The 21,499-nt window shown below is 36.3% G+C and overlaps 1 protein-coding gene across 8 annotated transcripts in view; it reads left to right on the top strand.

Moving 5' to 3' along the window:
- ARMC8 (armadillo repeat containing 8) overlaps nucleotides 1-21,499 on the top strand; it is a 103,188-nt gene that overhangs the window by 48,008 nt on the left and 33,681 nt on the right. For 6 of the 8 annotated variants that reach the window (XR_011487353.1, XM_020911649.2, XM_070466687.1 and 3 more), the window contains 5 exons: nucleotides 1,410-1,485; nucleotides 1,582-1,672; nucleotides 3,309-3,369; nucleotides 5,964-6,164; nucleotides 9,284-9,379. Coding sequence is in view for 7 of the 8 variants with exons in the window: in XM_020911649.2 (XP_020767308.1) it covers nucleotides 1,410-1,485; nucleotides 1,582-1,672; nucleotides 3,309-3,369; nucleotides 5,964-6,164; nucleotides 9,284-9,379 (525 nt within the window). In the remaining variant the exon portion in view is untranslated. The remainder of the gene's footprint in view (nucleotides 1-1,409; nucleotides 1,486-1,581; nucleotides 1,673-3,308; nucleotides 3,370-5,963; nucleotides 6,165-9,283; nucleotides 9,380-21,499) is intronic. The other 2 variants (XM_070466692.1, XM_070466691.1) reach the window with 1 other exon arrangement.

Raw genomic sequence — 21,499 nt, 5'->3', positions numbered from 1 at the left:
GCTAATATGTATGTTTTCCCTATCCCAGACAACCAAAGTTATTAATAGATCTTGGTGAAGATCTCACAAGGATAGTAATGGGGACTGGAACCAGCTTGAAACTGGCTAGAGGCAAGGGGAAGAAGTATATGCTAGAACTGCTCCCTCTGCTCTGCACAGAGCGTTGTAGGCTGAGACCAGTCAGCACCTGCACATCAACAAACAGTTGTTGGGGTTGTGATCTATTGTTCTTCTTCTCCATCCTCTAGCTTCATTAATTCCCCTAGTTCTTCCTCCATTTCTTTCATTTTCCACACTAGACTTCCTTACCTACCATGACAAGTTACAGGTTGTGGAAGGAAGAAGATTTGAATAACTACTCTTGCCAAGGTTTGCTCCACTGACAGTGTCGTGAGCATATTCTCAGTCCCATCTGTGGGCTTGTGTTTGTGCGGCAGAGCATCACCCGGATGAGGACCAGGGCTTCCTCACACCCCAGCTGCCTATTCTGCCACTCTCGGGCTCCACACAAGACCCTTACTCAGGCTTAGGATTCAGGATTAGGTCATCTGGTGAAAACTGAACAGAAAGAATGGAAACAACAGCTTAATAAACTATGTTGTGTTTGGTCAAGAATTTGAGCCGTGGTGTCATCCCAGGCCAATAACCTAGTTTTGAGGTATAGTAGCATAATTCATACAGGTTTTCCTGTTGGCTCAGTGGTAAAGAATCCACCTGCTAATAAAGAAGATACAAGTTTGATCCCTGAGTTGGGAAGATCCCGTGGAGAAGGAAATGGCAACCCATTCCAGTATTCTTATCTGGGAAATCCCATGGACAGAGGAGCCTGTCGGGCTACTGTCTATGGGGTTGCAAAGAGTCGGACATGACTTAGCAATCAAACAAAAACAACAATACACAATTCATAAGTATTTCTAAAGCTGAATTAGTCCTTTTTTGAACTTTTTTATATCTTTCCTGTTCTCTTCCCCCACTTCCCATGCCATACACAACTATAAGAGTACTTTTTTGGTCTTCTCTTCAGTTCTCTGGTTTGCAGTTTTGGGAGAAGAAATGTCTCACTTGAAAAACAATTAGTTATTATTGTTATTAAGTTCCCTTTGCCTTATCAACATTGTATTTTTTACAGCATTCTTTTAAATTTAATTAGGATTTATCTAGTTCAGTTTTAGTTGCTACTTCTTTCCTGTTCTTTCTTTTCCATTATTTCAAAATTAATTTTAACTTTTTATAATTAATTTTAGTTTACTGTACTCTTCAGATATACAAGTCTTATTTTTATTCCCTCAAACCCTTCCTTTAGTACTTTAAGCAGATTTAAATAGTTATTTCTTCAGAAGAGTTTAGAATCTGAGAGATTAAAATTCATATTTGCAAAATTAAAATAAATGCTTTGTTTATTTTTATAGGTTCGAATGCAAGCACTGAAATGCTTCTCAGTTTTAGCTTTTGAAAACCCCCAGGTATCGATGACCCTGGTAAATGGTAGGCTGGAACTTTCAGTGGCACCTACATGATTTAATTTATGAACTTTGTAGATTTAAAAAATTCCTTACTCCTTGTTATTTGTTTTATTTCTAGTTTTGGTTGATGGAGAGTTGTTACCACAGATTTTTGTGAAGATGTTACAAAGGGATAAGCCCATTGAGATGCAGCTGACATCGGCAAAATGGTAAAAGTGAAGATGGTGTGGGAGAAAAACACAGCTTTACCTATCTACTGTGGGGAGAGAGACAGCACTTTACCTGTCTACTGCGGACGGCCTAGTCAGCTCACTCTGAATCCCCATCTTGTTTGGGATTTTGAAGTTTGACAGTCATGGGATTATGTCACATCTTCTTAAACGGTTATGAGTTTTGTACTCAGTTTGCATTCAAAGCAAGAACTCTCATAATATCTAAGGCTGCCTACAGAAAATTACTTCAGTATATTCCCTTCTCCTTGTATTTCAGTTGAAATAATACAGAATTAGATCAGATTTAAACAGATTATGCTAAGTATTGTCAGGAGAATATAAAGAAACAGAATTAGTTGAAGTTGATAACCAAGGTATAATTTCAGAGAATATGACTTCCTCATCTTCAGAAAAACAAAACAAGGATTCCTCATAGAGACCATTTATAAGATAGTTATTTGAAGTTCTTATTACCACAGTTCCCGGCTCATGTAAGCACTCAATACATGTTAATTCTGTAATTATCAATTCATTACCAGATAGACTTAATACCTGTTGTATAGGGTTCTGTGCTAAATGAATGGTTTAGTTCCAATATTTATGAAGCTATGACTCTAATATTTTGGCCCAGATGAGGAGTTTTCAGTGAACCATCCTTGCATCATGAATTTTCTGTTTTCTATTTATTTATGAGGTTTGTATTTTTTGTTCATCTGCTTTTTGTCTTCAAAACAGCATTTGCCTTTTTTTAGTAAGGTAATGGTCTCATGGAACTGGCTTCAAAAAACAATACTGTAACAGATCTTAAGATATGATAACAGTAATAAAGAATTTAACTCCTACAATATAATTAAGGAATTTGACTGGTTTGTTTAAAGCTTTCCCTCAAAGCCATAACATGAGGTATTTTATTTTATATTTTTTCCTTCCTGAAAAGAAATCTAATTCAAAATGGAAATTCATTAATTTAAGTGCTTAATCTTCAGTACTTGCTTAGAGAGGAGAAAGTAATTTTATTCATATTCAAAGTCAGATATAATTGTGAAGGTAAATTTTTCTTCAAAAGAAACAAATCATTAACTAATTCTCAAAGCCACTACTGGAAACATCTGACTAGTTAGTTAATATCTTAGGGATACCTGTAAGTATTACAAGTTAAATGCTTCTGTGATAATTCTACTGCTGTTAGATTTGAAATATCCCAATTTAACCTCATTTAAACTTAGATACTTTGTTAACTTTATATTTTACTTAAAAATTTTTTCCTTTTTGTTAAGGAAAATTTCAAACATAAAAGTATAGAGAAAGGTATAAAGGACTCGAGTGTGCCCAATACCTCACTTTAATGTTTACCCACTAATTTGGCCATTCAATTTTAAAACAATTTTGTAGGTATTTAAAAAATATCTGGCTTACCATCTGCATATATCAAATAGTTTTCTTTGTTTAATTAACAGAATCTCAGGTAAGAAAGTGTAAAAACCTTCTCCCTCACGATAAGAGTAGTTGTCCTTTTTCTCCTCTATAATATCTTTTTTTTTTCTCTATAATATCTTAAAAGCAAGTAGAGGTTTTTTTTTTTTTTAAGTTTTAAAATACGAGCAAAAACTTACTTTTTGCCATCTTATTCCAGTTTAACTTACATGTGTAGAGCTGGAGCAATTCGGACAGATGACAACTGTATTGTATTAAAGGTGAGCTAATTAATTCTTTCTAAAAACATGTGAAAATTACCCAGCTATTTAAGCATTGACTATAAATATTGATGTTCCTTTTTCCTTTTACATATTTATCACTATGGCATTTGAACACTGCAAGAAATAATATTAAAACATCATGCTCTTCAACGGGATGACTTGTAGTTTTTAAAAATTGATTTTAGATGTGTTTTGAAAGTCAAAGTAAATCTTTACTTGTCAAACTTTTTTCACTTTTATCATATTTAGAAGGATGTAAATACTATAAAAATACGTAAGATTCAAATTAAATAGAAAATATATTTTAATACTTGATATTCATTGTTTTCAACACAGTTTTGTAGGCAAGCAGCTTTCTAACTCTTCAGATGAAGACTTAATTTCACCCTCATGGCAGATAATAAAAAGGCATAATGAGAAAGAATAAGTAAATAACACTTGAAAGCAATCATCATTATTGTGGTGTGTCAGATGCAACTAGAACTCAGAAAAGCCCAAATGAAAGACTAGCCCTAAAAGTCCTAAGACCTGGATTCTGGTTTTAGCACTTCCACCAGTGACTGGGTTGGTAGCCTTGGGCACATCCCTTATTCTTTTGGTGCCTCAGATTCCTAATTATGAAAATGGAAGCAATAATTCCTGCTCATCTATTCCACAGTGTTATTGAGAATAATAATAATATATTAAATGCATTAAATGTCTTATTAATTTTAAAGAACAGAACAATTGTAAATAGTGTGTCATTTTATGAGTGTGAAATCTCTCATTATCTGTGTTCAAAATGAACCCAAGGATAAAAGACCATTAAGATTAATGTTTCCTTTAGTCTTTGGTGAAGCAGACAGTTGGTGTAATGAGACCTGAGGAGCCCTGAGTAGGTAGCTCTGCATAGAGCACTGAGTGCTTCCACATCCTTACTTAACTGCTCTATCCCTACTTTTCTTTCTCATTGATAAACTAGGTTAATAGTTTCTTCTTTGGGTAGTAGTTGTGAACATTAAATTCAATAATCCATGAATTTATGGTATTGATAAATGTTGGTAACTATTCAAAGGAAAATAAGAATAAGGCTTTCTTCTTGGAAGCCTAGGTTGTATCTTAAAGATGGAACCAGCCTGATAAGAAACCAATAGTGAACAATGAAGTGTTGAACTCTGTGCTAAAGCTATGATAGGAACTTAGAATAAAACCTAGTTGACTGTGATTGTAGAGGAAAGCTTCATATAATTCTAACATTTCAGTTTCCACATCAACCTTTGCAGTTAATTCTTCAGCCTTAGAAATATAAACATGGGATATTTTTAATGAGAACCTAATGTAGGGCTTCCCACATAGCTCAGTCAGTAAAGCATCTGCTTGCAATGTGGGAGACCTGAGTTCAATTCCTGCGTCAGGAAGTTCCCCTGGAGAAGGAAATGGCAACCTACTCCAGTATTCTTGCCTGGAGAACCCCATGGACAGAGGAGCCTGGCAGGCTACATACAGTTCATGGGATTGGAAGAGTTGGACATACTTAGCACTGTCTTTATCTTTATCTTGCTGCTAAGTCACTTCAGTCATGTCCGACTCTGTGCAACCCCATAGATGTCAGCCCACCAGGCTCCGCTGTCCCTGGGATTCTCCAGGCAAGAACACTGGAGTGGGTTGCCATTTCCTTCTCCAATGCGTGAAAGTGAAGTCGCTTAGTCGTGTCCGACTCTTAGCCGACCCCATGGACTGCAGCCTACCAGGCTCCTCCATCCATGGGATTTTCCAGGCAAGAGTACTGGAGTGGGGTGCCATTGCCTACTCCGTATCTTTATCTTAAGGTAGGTTAATTACCAAGCCAAGATTTTCAAAGGACCTCAGAAGTAAAACTGATATCACAGTCATTCCAGGGAGTTCTTTGGAGAACCAAGGAACTGTGATTGGTGCATTTTACTTGGATTAGAGGAGAACTGGTAGAATCTGAGCAATGGGAAGATCACTGAATTTTTAAAGCTGTATTTTGTTTTTGCAGTCTCTAAACAAAAAATTGAAAGTCATCCCAGCCATATCACACTCATTAAGGAAAAGATTCTGGAGTAGGAAATGGCAACCCACTCCAGTATTCTTGCCCAGAAAATTCCATGGAGAGAGGAGCCTGGCAGACTGCAGTCCATGGGGTCACAAAGAGTTGGACACGGCTGAGCAACTGAGCACAAGGAAAAGATAGCATGCTTTTTCTAAGGCAAAATTTTTCCTAATTAAAGTGCTGAATAATTTTAGGTAAATAAATACATAGGGCAGAAGCATCAGCAGTGATATATTAGGGATTCTTGAATGTCTTTTGTAAGGTTGTATGATAAAGCTTCAGTCTCATCAATCACAGAAGCCTGAAGTGCTTTGAATATATGTGAGTTTAGTGTGCCAGTGTAAATGATTAATGCGCACTGAATTTTGTTTTTACATTCCAAAAAAAATCCTTTTATTCTCTGAAAGTCTTTATTGAAATATTTGATTACAAACATGACTCCCAGTAAAAACCATTGGGTCGATTTAGTTACTATATGATCTCCATCGTGCTTTTCCCTTTACCAAAAAAAGCAAATAATTAATTTCACTCCTTCCAGACATTGCCTTGTTTGGTTCGAATGTGCAGTAAGGAGAGGTTACTAGAGGAGAGAGTTGAAGGAGCTGAGACACTCGCCTATCTGATTGAACCAGATGTTGAGCTGCAGAGAATTGCTAGCATTACTGATCACCTCATTGCCATGCTTGCTGATTACTTCAAGTATCCCAGCTCTGTGAGTGCCATCACTGATATTAAAAGGGTATGTTCTCTTTTCCTTTTCAGCAGCTCAAGAGAGGGGTTTTTAAAAAGATTTTCTTAGTGTTCACCACTTTGAACCACTTGATAAATTACAGTTCAAAGCCCTTTTAAATAAATCTTTTACTTTTGGTAACGAAGATGATGTTGCTTTGTGAGTTTTTGAATTTAGTTTGTTAAGTTTTTTAGTAAGGAGGTAATCAAGAAATTTCATCCCTGATTCCCACCTGGCCCCGAAATAGCAGGGTCTCTAAGCTAGGGTTATTGATGTTATATCAACATCCTCTAATCCTTTTCAAGGTTCCAGAGTCATCTCTGTTGCTATATTCTCATTCTTTAGAACATAGGTAATCTTCTGTTCCAGGAGACTGAGTGGCTTTATTTGACTCTCTGTCACTATTTTTTCCTATCTTTTCTTCCAATTTTTGCCATCTCCTCTTTCTTTTCTGCAGTTTCATACTGTGTTTTGGGCCTGGTAGTTGACAGTAAAGCACCACCTAAAAGCATCAAGGACCAAATTGTGTTAAGTTTTTCTCAAACTATCAGTTCCTTGGAATGGTAGATATTCTTTTTGGCTTTGTTTTTCTCAACCTGTTTGTTATATGCACTTCTCTAAGAATGAGAGATAAACATTCTGCTAGAGAAGGTTTATTTAAGGAGGTCATAGTAGAGAGAGCATTGCCTCTTAAATAGTAACCAGTACTGTTTCACATATGTGGCTGTGTTTTTGATGCCACTGGTCCCAGTGGTAAATTTTTAAAACTATTCTTTTGACCTCTCCCATGCCCTCGGGTTCCAAAAAACTTCCTCTGGCAGGCAACTGTTCTTCTGGCATTTAACACTGAAAATAAAACAAACTATTAAGGGTGTACCTTCTCTGTCTCAGAAAGGGCCTAGAATAACTTTCATTAATATTTGTATTAATGTACTCTGCCCTTTATATATTAAAGTTTTGTGCCTACCCTTCCTTCAATATAGCTCAGTTGGTAAAGAATTCGCCTGCATTGCACAAGACCCCAGTTCAGTTCCTGGATCAGGAAGATCCACTGGAAAAAGGGATAGGCTACCCACTCCAGTATTCTTGGGTTTCCCTCGTGGCTCAGCTGATAAAAAATCCACCTGCAATGTGGCAGACCTGGGTTCGATCCCTGGGTTGGGAAGATCCCCTGGAGAAGGGAAAGGCTACCCACTCCAGTATTCTGGCCTGGAGAATTACATGAACTGTATAATCCATGGGGTTGCAAAGAGTCGGACACGACTGAGCCACTTTCACTTTCACTTCCTTCAATAGTACTGTTTTTCTAGTAGAAGTGGTAGGTTATATTGAACCAGCTTGCCTTGTCTATTTTCCCTGTGACAACTTGCTCAAACTGACACAGTACTTCCCAGTACAAGGATATATGAGCAAGTCCTAACTGTAGCCTCTTGTACCCCTTTAGTTGACCATCCCAGCAAGGCAAATAGAACACTTTGATGGATATGAGAGTGAAGACACAGTTACAAGAACTTCTAGCCTACATATGTGCAAAACATTTAACTGGTATATAGATTATCCCTTCTCCTAGGGTTTCTCCATCACAGTAAAACTGGAATAATGATGACTTTTAAAAATCTCCTAAACTTGAATATTAGTTTGTTTTGTCATCTTTATTTTTGATGAGAGAGTATCCAGTGGTTTCTGACATACAAGCGTGGATACTAGACTGAAAAGGGACTTTTTGCATGTTAATAAATGTGTGATTTTCATGATACTTTATTTAAGTCCAAGTCAGTATTCTAGTAAGTTATGACTGGAAAGTAGTTAAGACATAAGAACACATATTTTAGACCTTACACATCAAAATGAATGTTGTATATTGGGAGATTCCTCCCATAAACCATCTGTGCCTGCTTTGATCAAGATATTTTTGGAGCTACGCTTAAGAATTGCCTTTAGAACCACCCCATCTGAGTTTCAGTTTTTTTTACTGTGGAGTTTTTGTTGTTACTCTAAATGACATTACCCAGCTGGGTTTCTCCACCTTCACACACCAGTGACAGTTAAAACTCTCTTAGTTGATGAAACTGTGTTATTGTCAAGGTTTTCTTGCTAGTATGCCATTCAGTTCTTTAGGAATTTTCAAAAGAGGGTCTCAGAATATTATGAACAACACCTACATCTTTGCATAAGGGTGAAGTTTTCCAAGGCAACTCATTTGGAAAAAGTTGCTGTCATTTGGATGAGTAAGTTATATCTCTTAGTTGTGAAATTATTTATTGATTATGCCTTATAAATTTACTGGTTCATAGTTTAGTCACTGAAAGTGTCCTAAGAACATACTTCTTTTTTATCTTTTCGGTAGTTTGGTGATAAATCATGTACTTGGAAGAACTCATAACTGAGAAAGCCAATTATGTATGTGAAAGACAGCATTAATTATTTCATACCCGTAATTTTAATAAATTTATCCCAAAAAAGTCTCCTGAAAACAACTGTCAGATAGCTGCAATAGACAGATAGTAATGATTACCATTTTCTGTTGTTTATTAAGTATTTTTACAAAGATTTCCCTACTTCTAAAAAGCTTTTTAAATGCTAAAATTTGGCTAGCTATTAATGTTTGGGAAAACCTTCTCAAAGATTGCAGCAGCACTCAAGTTATCAGCTATATTCTAGGGCTGGAAAGGCCTGAGTATGCCATGTTTGTGAGAGCATTTCAAAGAGCTGGTTGGGGAATTCCCTGCTGGTCCAGTGGTTAGAACTTCATGCTTCCATTGCTGGGGGCACAAATTCAAATCTCTAGTTGGGGAACTAAGATTCCATATGCCATGGCCAAAAAAACCCAACTGGTGCAAGCAAGCATCGGTGCCACTAAAGAAACATTGAATTTTTAGGGCTCAAAGATCACAAAGGTTTTTCATATACCAGTGTTATCACATTTTAGACAGAAGCAAACTGCAAGAATTCCAGGTCTTCCTGACACAGACACAGCAAGGTCTCAGTCATATGTGAGCCAAACCCCAAAATAACCAGCACTAATATGTTAGTAACTGTTAAGCATTTTTTTTTCTTCAACTCTGTTAGTTTTATTGAAAATTTAATTTGTGGATTGGGTTGGAACACATCTTTTTTTCCTCCTGTAGCTTGATCATGACTTAAAGCATGCTCATGAACTTCGCCAGGCTGCATTCAAGCTCTATGCCTCTCTCGGAGCAAACGATGAAGACATCCGGAAGAAGGTGAGTCTGGGAGAGGGGCGTCCCCCAGTCCTGACAGCCAGCAGGCAGGGAGTGACGTCAACCTGAAAGTCGTGGTGAAGAGCACTAACAGTGACTGTTTGAATATAATAAAACAGAGTGACTAAAGGCATAATTGAAGAATGAATGGGACCCGGATTTGGGGGGTTGTTTGTTTTTTTTAGAACATAGAGTGGCATGGCCGTGCTGGAATGACAAATAACCGGCGTGCTTTTTTGTGTCATTAATATGGATTATTATGTTGCACATTTTTGCATGTGTTCTGATAAAAATCAATTCTAGCACTGTGAAGCTTCAGATACCTTGAAAGACCTAACACTAGAATTGTAAATGTTATTTATGGAAATCCTTTCCAATGCCATTGAGAAATTCAAATCTCTATTGTATATTGTTCTTTGATATGTGGCTTAGTTATGTTTTGATTTTTTTTGCTACTGTGCAAGTTTGATGTGAATAAAATCTTTGTGGAATAATGATTTTATGTTTAGTGAGTGGTCATCTGAATTTTCCAGCTCCCAAAAATGTATCACTGGTATAGCACCTTATGTTATTTCAGTCTAGTCCAACACTGAGCTCATGTTCTTCATGAGAATAGTTCTAAGCAGAGAGTAAAGTATTGTAAGCTCTGATCTGGCTTCCTCTGCAGACCAAAAGGCTGGAGCTTACTACACAAAAAAATGTATAATCTAATAAATTATACACAAAACTTTAGGAACATCAATAAATTAATTCATATGTTCTGTCTTGATGAACCATAGCAGAAAGCGAAATGTGGCAGTTTACTAAATCTTCCCGTCCTGTATTGGTATTTTAAGGAGCCCTGAGAGAGAAATCACAAGTGTTGGGACTTTAAAATGATTTAGAGAGGTACTTTGGGCTTGTAGAGAGAGAAGTATGGAATTACCTCTAGGTTTATTAAAATAAATTGGACCACTGTTGAAGAAAATTGAAATTAATAGCAGTAAGATTAGATATGTAAGTAGCTTTGATTTAAAATCTGTGCAGAAAACACAACTAAGCTGAATGTTTTCCATGTACCTCAATTTAGTTTAGTTAACAAGATGTTTTGACCTGATATGTTTTAGCAAATACCTATGAAAATCCTTTTCAACACCTCTAAGCTTTAATTTGTAAACTGTTACTTCAAGGCAGACATACTAGTGATACGATATTCCCTCTGTCTAAGCATGATTTATGGATATTGATGTTCATATGTTTCATTCAGTTTAGGAACATGGTATGTTGCCAAGGGGAGAGGCTTTATGGCAATTCATATAGATAAAGCATTTTAAAAATTGACATGGACTGTGTAACTTAAATACATAATGGTTTATTTGGGGGTGGTTTAGTAGGGCCCAATGGAAAGAGAAGTATTTTACCCGTTCTTTTAGCTCAAGAAGGCCATGCCATGGACTGAAAGGGAGATAGATAGATGGACCGTAATGAGGGGGAAATAGGATGTCCATTTGTACTTCTTTGTACTTTTTTGTTAATAAACTGTTGTTTTGGAATTAATGACTTTAATTTGTGATATCGTGTTCTAGAAATACAACGTAACAGTCTGGTGATTAGTAGTCTAAACTTGTATTTATAATGTGTATAATTTCCTGGTAAGGCTAAATCCTGATAATTTCTGTAGAAAGATGACAAATAAAGAATAAGTTATAATTATTTTAGTTTTTTTTGTGTGTGCTGAAGAAAAGATACTATGGTATGCTGATGTAATGGGGATTCTATAGGGTTTTTAGGAAGATATTTAATTTGTGGGGAATTAAGTGAATAATTTACAGTTTATAGCAACTACTGAAGAGAGAAATTGTAAACTGAAAAACATAAAATAATTCTGTGATAAAATCTGCATGAAAACAGTTCCTAGTGGAGAATTCTTATTGTCAGTGTATAAAAAATGATAAATGATAACTCTTCCTTTGAATGCATTTATTTCTATTCTATTTTTTGTTGAAATAATTATTTGGATAGATTTTTATTTACTTTCTCTATGAAATATTTATTTACTTTTTACACTTATGCCTTAATGAACTTTTGATTGTATTTCATTTTTCGGTGTAGATTCTTGAAGTACAATGTTTAACATTGGTTTTTTTTTAATGCACTTTTCATACATGCCAAGATGAAATTTTAGTTTACTGAGTTAATGAGTAGGTAATCTCTGAAAGAGATTACAAGGACTATAGACCTATTTCCACCCTCTCCTTTTCCCTCTCCCCAAACAAAAGCAACAAAAAGGCTTTATGTTTGCTCCAGGATACAAATAAGAGGTGTTCGATTGGTCTGCCCTTTAAATTGAATATAGCAATGCAATTCAATAAATATAGGAAGTAACATACATCCCATTGACTTTTTATGACCAGTTGAGGAAATGAGGGAGAATGAAGAAGAGAAAACTAGAGGCAGTGAGAGGTATACACAGAAGTAAAGGAGAAAGACACAGGCCTTCTCTCTCCATGGAATTAGGGTTCTCTCTATCTTACTGCTTCTAAAGACTTCTTAAGGCCTGCTGTGATTTAATTTCTTGATACCTTCTCTCTGGGCTACACAAAATTAAGCTGAAGACTGAATATGACCTATAGGCCAGAGATTTACCAGTCCTGCTTTGAAGCAGTGTTGGTGTGTTCCCATGTAAAGTAACTAACTGTGTAACAGTCCCAGAACCTCATAAGCACTCAATGTTTAATATTGTTGAATGAGTATATAGAGAGAAATATAGAAATGAAAATGCAGAAATCATATGCAGAGTGACATTTCCTTTAATACCTCTGGATCTTTCGGTATCCTATGCAGAACAAAGTTGGTATCTTTATTCCTAGCTTGGCATCCTTTATCACTGTGGCATACCTACAAATTCCCTGATTTCCTATGGTGTCCTGTCAGTGAAAGAGGGTGGAAAGTGTCCTGCGTTGAAAGTGGAAAACATTACCACTAGCTGTGACATGAAGAGGGAGAAGAAGCCCAAGAAAAGATGAAGGACTGCTCAGCTTGACAACAGATGTGGCCTGGCCATATTAAACTTAGATAATTCACAATTTTGGTTAGAGAAAGCAAGGGCAGAGTAGGAATTGAGAGCTCGGTAAAAGAAGGGTCCAGAGCACATTATCAGTGCCTGCACTGACAACTGTGCCAGGTAAAAATTAAGTAAAATGCCAGGTAATCTTTGCCATGGGTAAAGTCTAGTTTCTAATGATAACCTTTGCCACACAGTAATGCTGTCTAAGAAGTATAAGTTCAGTTAATGGGATGGTAACAAAGAAGTTAGGAAACGAACAAATTATTTCAAGTACTGGTATCCCAATCAAAACCCCAGTCAGTTGATTAAGTCATGCAGAAGCAGCAGTGGCAAACAGTCCCGTAATTGTGAAGTCCATTGTTTTATAACAAAGAGTTGCTTTTTTGAAGACCACCTCTTGATTGGTACCTATTGATCATCAATTAGGTTGGAAATTTAAAAGGATTGTCTCACTTTCTTCAAGGAGGTTATAGAATTTAACAGAAACAGCTAGGAAGTGTAAATTGAGGAAAATTAGGAGTATATTAAATATGAATAAATTAAAATTTAAGGAAATTAATAAACTTAACTAGATGTTATTTTTATTTTTAATTAAAATAAAACACGTTACAAATGTTAATGTAGTACTTATTGTAGCCTTTGCTCCTTTGAGATATCAGACTAATGGAGCCTTTCAGAAAGCTTTCCTCTTGGATTTTGGATACTTTTATTTTAGCTAGAGATCCCCCTTTGAGGAACTAGACTGTAAGCCCCACGAGGGCAGGGGTTTTTTAAATATTTTGTTCCTCACTGTATTCCCAGCATCTACAATACTATTGAGTTCATAGTTGACACTTAACTAGTATTTGAAGAATAAATGGATGAATGGGAAAAAAAAAGACAAGCAGATAATTGAACCATATTGCAAAATTGCATTGTTAAGCACTGTTAATTGTATTATAAATGGGCCTCTCTGCATTAAGAACTTTCATAACTTTACTAGCAATTCTACAGGTATGTGAAGAGAGGAGATTTAAAATAGAGAAAACCTACATCTGATCATATAGGCAAGGGGTTTCACTATACTTAGCGTAGAGAGGATATAGAAATTTTCTATTTTCAAGAGGCAGACAATTCCAAGGGCATGTCTTCTGCTTACTTTAATACAGATCAAAGAGAACATGTTTTATGATATGGTACTTATTTAATTTTTAAATAATTTTTACCATTTCTTAGTTTTTTCCTTTCTAAATGTCTGATTTTTAAAGATGTCTAGCACTCTGAAACATGAATCTGCACAATTTTTTCCCCTAGGGATAAAAGTATGATTTGGTTTATAGAAATTAGCCCAATTCTTAGAAATCAACCTAGTCTGTAAAGTGACATACAACTGGATAAAATAATTCCCAATTAATGAACATCAGATTTTTATGAAAATCATAATTAATGAAGGTCAGTAATTTAATTCTACATAGATTGATTGAACTGCCCTACATTGTATGAATAATGTCAGGTGGGTGGAGAGAGGGGGAAAAACAGCAGGTATGATAAAGAGAAGTAAAGACACAGCCTTAATATTCAGAATTTATAATAAAACCTTAGTAAGTCAGAGAAAAGTAAGGAAATGCCAGTTAGAATTTGCAAGGGGCTCAAAGAATTATTTGGAACCAATTAAAGTGGACATGGTGATATCAGTGGACCTATCCTTGAATCAACTTGGAAATGAATAATATTTTGATGTTTTCTAAATGCCTATTCTGTCTTCAAGAATCAAAAACATGAAATCTTAATTTTCTGTTCTTTGCAAGGGGAAAAAGACTAGTCACAGTGCTTTTTACAAAACATATGTGAAGAAGGTAGCCAAGGGTGAGATATATTTTCTTCATAAACTGAACAATTTTTTTGAGAAGTATAGGCAGAGAAAAATGAGGAAAGGAAAGCAAAGAAGATTGAGACTTTGTCTTATACCCTCTTTTTCCTAGCAGAGGAAGTTTTATCTGCAAGGACATTTTAGTTTGAGATATAATGTATTTGAAATATCTAGCATGGTGCATGTAGGTGCTTAGTAAATTGAAGCATTTGTTAGAATACCTTCCATGAATAATTTTATTGGAAGATTAAAGATAAATATATTTATAAGTGTATTATGGGAAAAAATTGAATGATATTGAGGCATAAATAAAAAGGTTTATAGTGAAGACTGCTTTTATGCTATAAATTTCTAAGACTACTAGTTATTTGTTTTAGTAAAAAGAATATTTATAATTCAGAAGCATAGGTTCTTTCCTTAGTTTATCTTTTATTACTGAGTTGTCTTCCTACTCTTATAATGATAATTTAAAATATATTTAAAATACTCAATTTTCAAAACTTTCTTGTTGCTATACCATGCCCTCTGAAGCACAAATACACTTGATTTTCTTGGAATGAAATAGTATTTACAATATAAATCAATAATTGGTTAAAATCATAGGTAGTAGATGTCTTGAGCAAAGTAAGGAGGCCAAATTCTATCTAACTTTATCTAAGTATTAATTATTACTATGATTGCCATAGATGTCATTTCTCCAAAGAGTCATCATTCTGAAACCATGTCACAGATGCACATATTCAAATTTTGAACAAATGTAAATCTTCTGTGTTTTTGAAGTTATATGATTTTAAAGTATGTTTGTAAATTTAGTCCAGTTTTTCTTACTATCTTTCAAATATCTCAAAAATTTAATAAGCGTTTCACTTTGAACTTTTTTAATCATTTGTTGTAGCTTGATTTTATTATTGGTCTTCTGTATAACAGTATAATTGTACCATGAGTTTATATTTTTAAATATTTTGTGAAGTTAAGTAATTTTAAATGGTTATCTAAAACGTACTACACTGTCAAAATTCTGTATTTGTCTCTGCCATGAAATCAGGCAGATGCAGAGAATTCTTTCTAAGCCTTAGTCTGCATGTTGAAACAAATGCCTTGAACATTTGAAGGTTTTCGACGGTACCACAGAAATAGCACCCTTCAGGACTTGGTTCTGCTACTGAATAACAACAAATTCATTCAGAATTCAGAATTACTTGATTTAATCTGTGGTTAAATTGTTAGTTATCATCTGAAAGCTAATCTACTAAAGAATTTTAAATGAACTCTGCAACACTGATTCATGATGGTAAGTATTTGTAAAGAGTTCACCATGACAGGACCAGGTTTTGCCACTTGCCCACAGTATTAAGACCCTTGGCCTTCAACATACTGAAAGAAGCAAACCTGAGAGCAAAAATGCTATATACAGAATAGAGGTATTTATACAATCAAGTAATGAACTTATAGTTTAGAGTGTCATTAAATGGAGACATAAAATTGAGAGTTATACTGTTTTTGTGGTATTATAGTTGCATAAATCATTGAATTACAGTTCTTGTTCTTTTTTTAAATAAGAAGTACAGACTTGTTTTTTCATTAGTTGTTTATAATTAAGATAGATGTCTAATAAACCAAGAAATGGGCTAAAATATGGTATATATTAAAGACCATATTATGGTCTGTGTAGAGCTAAAATTAATGACTTGGTTGGATTTTCAAGAATGTTCTATCTGGAAATGAATGAATTGTTTAGGATGATAAAATATTTGTGGAGAAGTAGATCTTGAGAATGGAGAAGGAAATGGCAACCCACTCCAGTGTTCTTGCCTGGAGAATCCCAAGACAGAGGAGCCCTATGGGCTGCCGTCTATGGGGTCGCACAGAGTCAGACACGACTGAAGCGACTTAGCATCAGCAGCAGCAGCAGCAGACCTTGAGAAGATTGAGTTTGTGATGAAGAACCAGAATCAGTGCTTCACACTTCCATATATTGATGCTAGCACAGGAGTCGGCAAATTATATCCTGTGGGTACTTATCACCTGTGTAATAATTCTGTAGCCTGTGAGCTAAAAATGGTTTTTGCATTTTTAAATGGTTGGAAGAAGAAAACCAGAAGAAGAGTAATATTTCCTGACATGAAAAGTAAATTAAATTCTAATTTGTGTCCATAAAGTTTTTCTTCCTCTGTATCTTTTTTCAGCTTTATTGAGGTATAATTGATGAAATATCTATCAAGTTTTATTGGAATATAGCCATGTTGATTTGTTTATGCATTGCCTGTGGCTCTTCTGCACAATCACATGGCCCACACAGCCTAAAAGTTTACTGTTTGACCCTTTGCAGAAAAACTTTGCCCACCATGTGCTAAAACTGCATAGCTAAATAGAAACACCCATAAACCAGTTTGATGAAAAACTGTATTTCTCATTCGCCTTTTTGTATCAGACTGTAGAAAGAAATGGGGCCTACCAAAACCAGAGGAGAGGCGGGGGGCGGGGGGACTTGGAGATCAGTTGTCTGACTTCCTGAAAGAGAGGCGTTGTCAAGTGTTGACAGTGTGACATTGTCACTGGATGCTGTCCTACATGCTGTTTCCCTTGTTTGAATGATTTTGGCATGTGACAGATCCCAGACAAATTGGATGATAATTATAGCTTTTGGTTATGGTAGGAAACCTTAGATTCTGTGTATTGATTAGCAAAGTTGTCAGAATAAGATTTTTCACCTTGCCAAAGAGAAAAATTAAGATCCATCCAGTTCCATTATTAAGTAAATATCTATTTAGCCTTTACTACATTTGAAGCATTGTGTTAGGTGGTGGTGTTCAGTCACCCAGTCGTGTCTGACTCTTTGCACCACCATGGACTGCAGCACAGTGGTATGGGGGCATGTTAAAATCATGTAATTCAGACATTTACATCAAGAGATAATCTGTTTGGGAAACCAAACTTAGCAGAACTACCATTTATTGAGCACTTACTGTGTGCTGGGCACTGTGCTGATAAAGGTGCATTAGCGCATTATCTCCCTTTAACCTTATACAACCTTGTAAGTTAAGCTGTTGCAGATCAGGAAACAAGTGGTTTGACCAAGACCATCCTGCCAATAAGTGGTAGCCCCTAAATTGTGTTCCAGGCTCTCTCACTCCAAAGCCTGTGCTGTTAACCACTTCATTACTTTACTCATCTAAAGTTAAATGCCCACTAAAGCCAAATTATGAAATGGCAAGAAATTTCACTGGGAGATGTGTGATAGTCTGAAAAAAAAAGTGCTATGAATTCAGAAAACTTAATCATCTGTATTAAGTGGTTGCAAAGTATAAGATTCAGAAAATGTGTTTTTTCTCTCACGTAGTTTTTGGTACAGAGTGGCTAATGAGATGCATTAATCACATCCATTTATTCATGTGGCATTTATGATATACCTCCTCCTGTATTCCCAAGAATGAAGCACTGGACTCATGTGTAGCTTGTGGGAGCCTACAATTTAAAGCAGTTAAGGAATGAGACACTAAATTGCTGTGTAGTAATTCTAGTGCCTCGTGTGTGTGTAAAAAGTCTCATCTACATTGAAAGCCAGTTTTGCTGTGATCCACTGAGATATGTTTAAAATAAGGCTGTAGTTGAAGTCCATTTATATATTATAAAGAAGTTTACTTAAAAGCATTCTCATCTTTCCCTTCTAAGATATTAAGAACTGAAAGATCTTCATATCTGTTTTCCTTCTGCATCCATTGAAGATGTTAGTTTCTAAGGCCACTATCTTGATATGACTACACTGTAAATTAATATTCTGGAAAGGAAGCATCCAGAGTTAATGATGTCACCTCAGAATTTTATTTTGTAGACAGCTTCCTTATGGGATAGATTTGAACTTGAGGCAGCATTTTGAAATCTTCTTTTAGTGGTTATCTCTTATCAAGCTATAATGTTCATAACCTGAATGTAAGCTCCATAAACGCAGTACTTGATAGATAGCTATGCTTGTATTTATTGAGTAAATTGTGTATGTCTGGACATCAGAAGTCAGCCAGCCAACCTGTAGGATATTTAAAACTGTTGTGTGCACAGCTTTGTTCTGAGGAGCAGGGGCTGAGCAAGCCATTGTGTTGCATGGTTCTTGGGGCAGCACATCATTCAGACCCCGGAAAAACAGTAGGAGATGGAGGGGAAGTTTCTAGTTCCGTTGTTTGAATAGTCACTTATAATGATTTTGTCTGTGTGCTAAAATAAAAGTGTAACTAAGCAACTGTTTAGGTTTTGTTCTGCCATAAAGCTAGTGGTTGAACTTTTAAAATTGAACTCATGTATAGAGAAATATGTTTTTGACTGAGGAAGTGTTGATCGATTTTTAGATGTTATAAGTATTTCTCACACACTGTATTTATATTTTTGGTTTCAAGAGAAGGACAGTTTGGGCCAAGAGAGTTCTCCTATTTTTTTCTCTATAGTATAGAAAAGTTTAGAACTTTTGAGTGTTTCTCTTAAACACTTAACATAAATGAAGTTTCCCAGCTATTAAGAATCTGCCTGCAATGCAGGAGATCCTGGCTCAATTGCTGGGTAGGGAAGATTCCCTGGAGAAGGGATAGGTTATCCATTCCGGTATTCTTGGGCTTCACTGGTGGCTCAGATGGTAAAGAATCTGCCTGCAGTGTGAGAGACCTGGGTTCTGTCCCTGGGCTGGGAAGATCCCTTGGAGAATGAAACAGCTACCCACTCCAGTATTCTTGCCCAGAGAATTCCATGGACACTGGAACCTTGTGGGCTACAACCCATGGGGTCACAAAGAGTCGGACATGATGAGCTACTTTCACGTTAAGAAGATAAAAAGGGCCAGAGGTAGAAATTACAAAATGCCACTTAAAGAGACTTAAAAGCAAGAATGAAATACGGAAGGCCCACCCTAAGAAGCCCCTCCTCTTTGTCCTCCACCCCTAAAGCAGTGATACTGTTCCCAGGCTTGGACCTGCAGGAGAGCTTAGATGTTAATTTAGTTCAGTGCCTTCAAGAGAAAGGACTAAAAGGAGGCCCTGCAGGTCAGCTCTTACAATGTTTGGTTTTTCAGCTTCTCTGGCCGAGAGGACATACACTATTTCCCCAAACCCCCTGCCTCCCAAGATTGTGGAGTTAGAGAAGTTTGGTATGAATGTGGAAATGAAGAGCAATGGAAGACTGAGAGAAGGGAAGAAATGCCTTATAAAATGTTTACTGAGACTCCAGGATATAATGTTTTCATCAGTAATCTGTCTTCAGAGAAACTGTGTATCTTTTAGAGAAAAAAAAGTCTCTGGCAAAAATTACCCTTTATTCTTTAAATATTTGCTGGAGGAAAATGTCAAAAAATCTTGTATTGGAACACTGGCAAAAATATGACAGAATAGGCTGTAGTTGGGGAAAACCTGCAGGTCTCATCCAGAGCACATAGGGCTTGCAGCTTGAGTACAGTAGCATATTAGTCTGTTTAGTTGGTATCTGCTGAAGCTGGGTCTTGATTCTAGAATGGAGATCAGATTATAAGGGAATTGAATTTCAGTCATTGGAACTCACTCTGATGGTTTCTTCACAGTGTTTTCTAAACTTTTCTTCTTTGACTTGCAACCTCTCTGACCTTTGGCATTTATACTCCCAACCCAGGCTGAATGATTTGTCATATTGCTTTTGTGTAGGTGTTGTGAATTGGACCTTTTCTGTTTTCTTTGTCTGGCTTATTAACAGTGCCCTCTCTTGCCTTGTATAGTATGTGTTAATCTTTATTGGCCTAGGATGTCAATATGTTATCTGTAGTTCCTACAACCCTGAAGACTTTTAAGTTCTCTTCATTTCTAATTTTCAAACTCAGGCCTCAACTTCATAACTGAGGCTAAGCAAATATCTCATCCTTAAGCACAGTGAGCAGAAAGGACCTCAAACTAGAAGTCAGAAAATCAGGTGGAGTTGACTTGCCAGCTCTGCCCCAAATTTGCCTAGAGAACCTGAATCAGTGGCTTAATCTTTCTGAACTTTGAAGACCTCATTGTCAATAAAGAAGTTTATTTCTAAGACCTCTATAGATTTAAAAACCTTTGTAGAGTTTATTTCTAAAACCTGTGTAGATTTGAATATTATTCAAGTAAAAATTAACATCCATCAATTCATTTAGTTCTTTCAGAGAGTTATGTCTGCTGCCATTAATGCCATGCAGAAGAATGCAGTAGGAGGGTCAGGTTTCCAGTTGAACCTGTTTAAGAGCTGGCACTGTAAGCTGCCATTGCTTGATTCATGGCAGGCCATGTACTGTTGGGGGGGTTTGTTTGTTTTGCTTTGTTTTAATAAAGGAGTAATGGCATGAGGATGTACTCAGGAGTTATAAATATTAAGTGCTCAACATTTCCATGATATGCATGGCAGCATATCCTTTAGTTAAGTATTCTGTGGCAAAATCAGTATGCTCACATCCTAAAGCCTAGGAGAAGTTTGATATTCTACTTGTAAGAATAGATCCCTCCCTAGTCCGCTGCAAATGCTACTCAGTCTACCAGATCAGCTGGCTGTACTTAACTCACTCTAGTGTTTACTTCGTTGTCTCTTAACCCCTTTTCATCCTCCCAGCCTTTACCTCGTTTCCAAAGCCAGTCAACTGCACTGTCATCTGATCTTGTGTTCACAGGGCTCATCTTTTAAAAAGATAATGTAGATGAGGGGCTGGACCTTATGTAAGTGGCCCCAAGTAGGAAGGCCCAAGTGTGTGCCCTGAGACTGACACTTTGAGACTGAAGTGTTGACATAACAGGTTCAGGGCTCTTGTAGATCCTTTTTCCTTGCCAGACCCACTCTTTCTCCCTGACCTCCTTGTGCTACAGTCTGCTCGACTGCTTAGTCCTTGCTGCTTTAACTAGACTTTCTAGGTTTGATACTTATCATCTTAGATGGCAGTCTCTTCTGACTTAAAAGTTTGATTCCAAGTCTTCACTCTTTCTGGACAGTTCTGTTTTGTTATCCTCTGTTGGAATTCTTTCTAGGAACCTTTCATAGAAGCCCATTTGGAATTAACTTTATCTGGCCATTGTGCACATTAGCATAAATAACTGAGCCCACCTGCTTTGAATTGTCTAAGAAGTTTGGTGACGCCACTAAGAATCTGCCTGGTTTCCATTTCCACATCTTCATCTGGTTTCATCACAGTTTGAAGTCCAGTCTGAAGTTTGTAGTACTTGGAAAATGCTTCATCCTGAGTCTTGCTGGAAGAGTAGCTGTGCCTGTT

Source organism: Odocoileus virginianus, chromosome 4 (genome assembly GCF_023699985.2).
Source record: "Odocoileus virginianus isolate 20LAN1187 ecotype Illinois chromosome 4, Ovbor_1.2, whole genome shotgun sequence".
NCBI classification, from domain to species: domain Eukaryota; kingdom Metazoa; phylum Chordata; class Mammalia; order Artiodactyla; family Cervidae; genus Odocoileus; species Odocoileus virginianus.
This window is presented reverse-complemented; position numbering and strand designations above follow the sequence as displayed.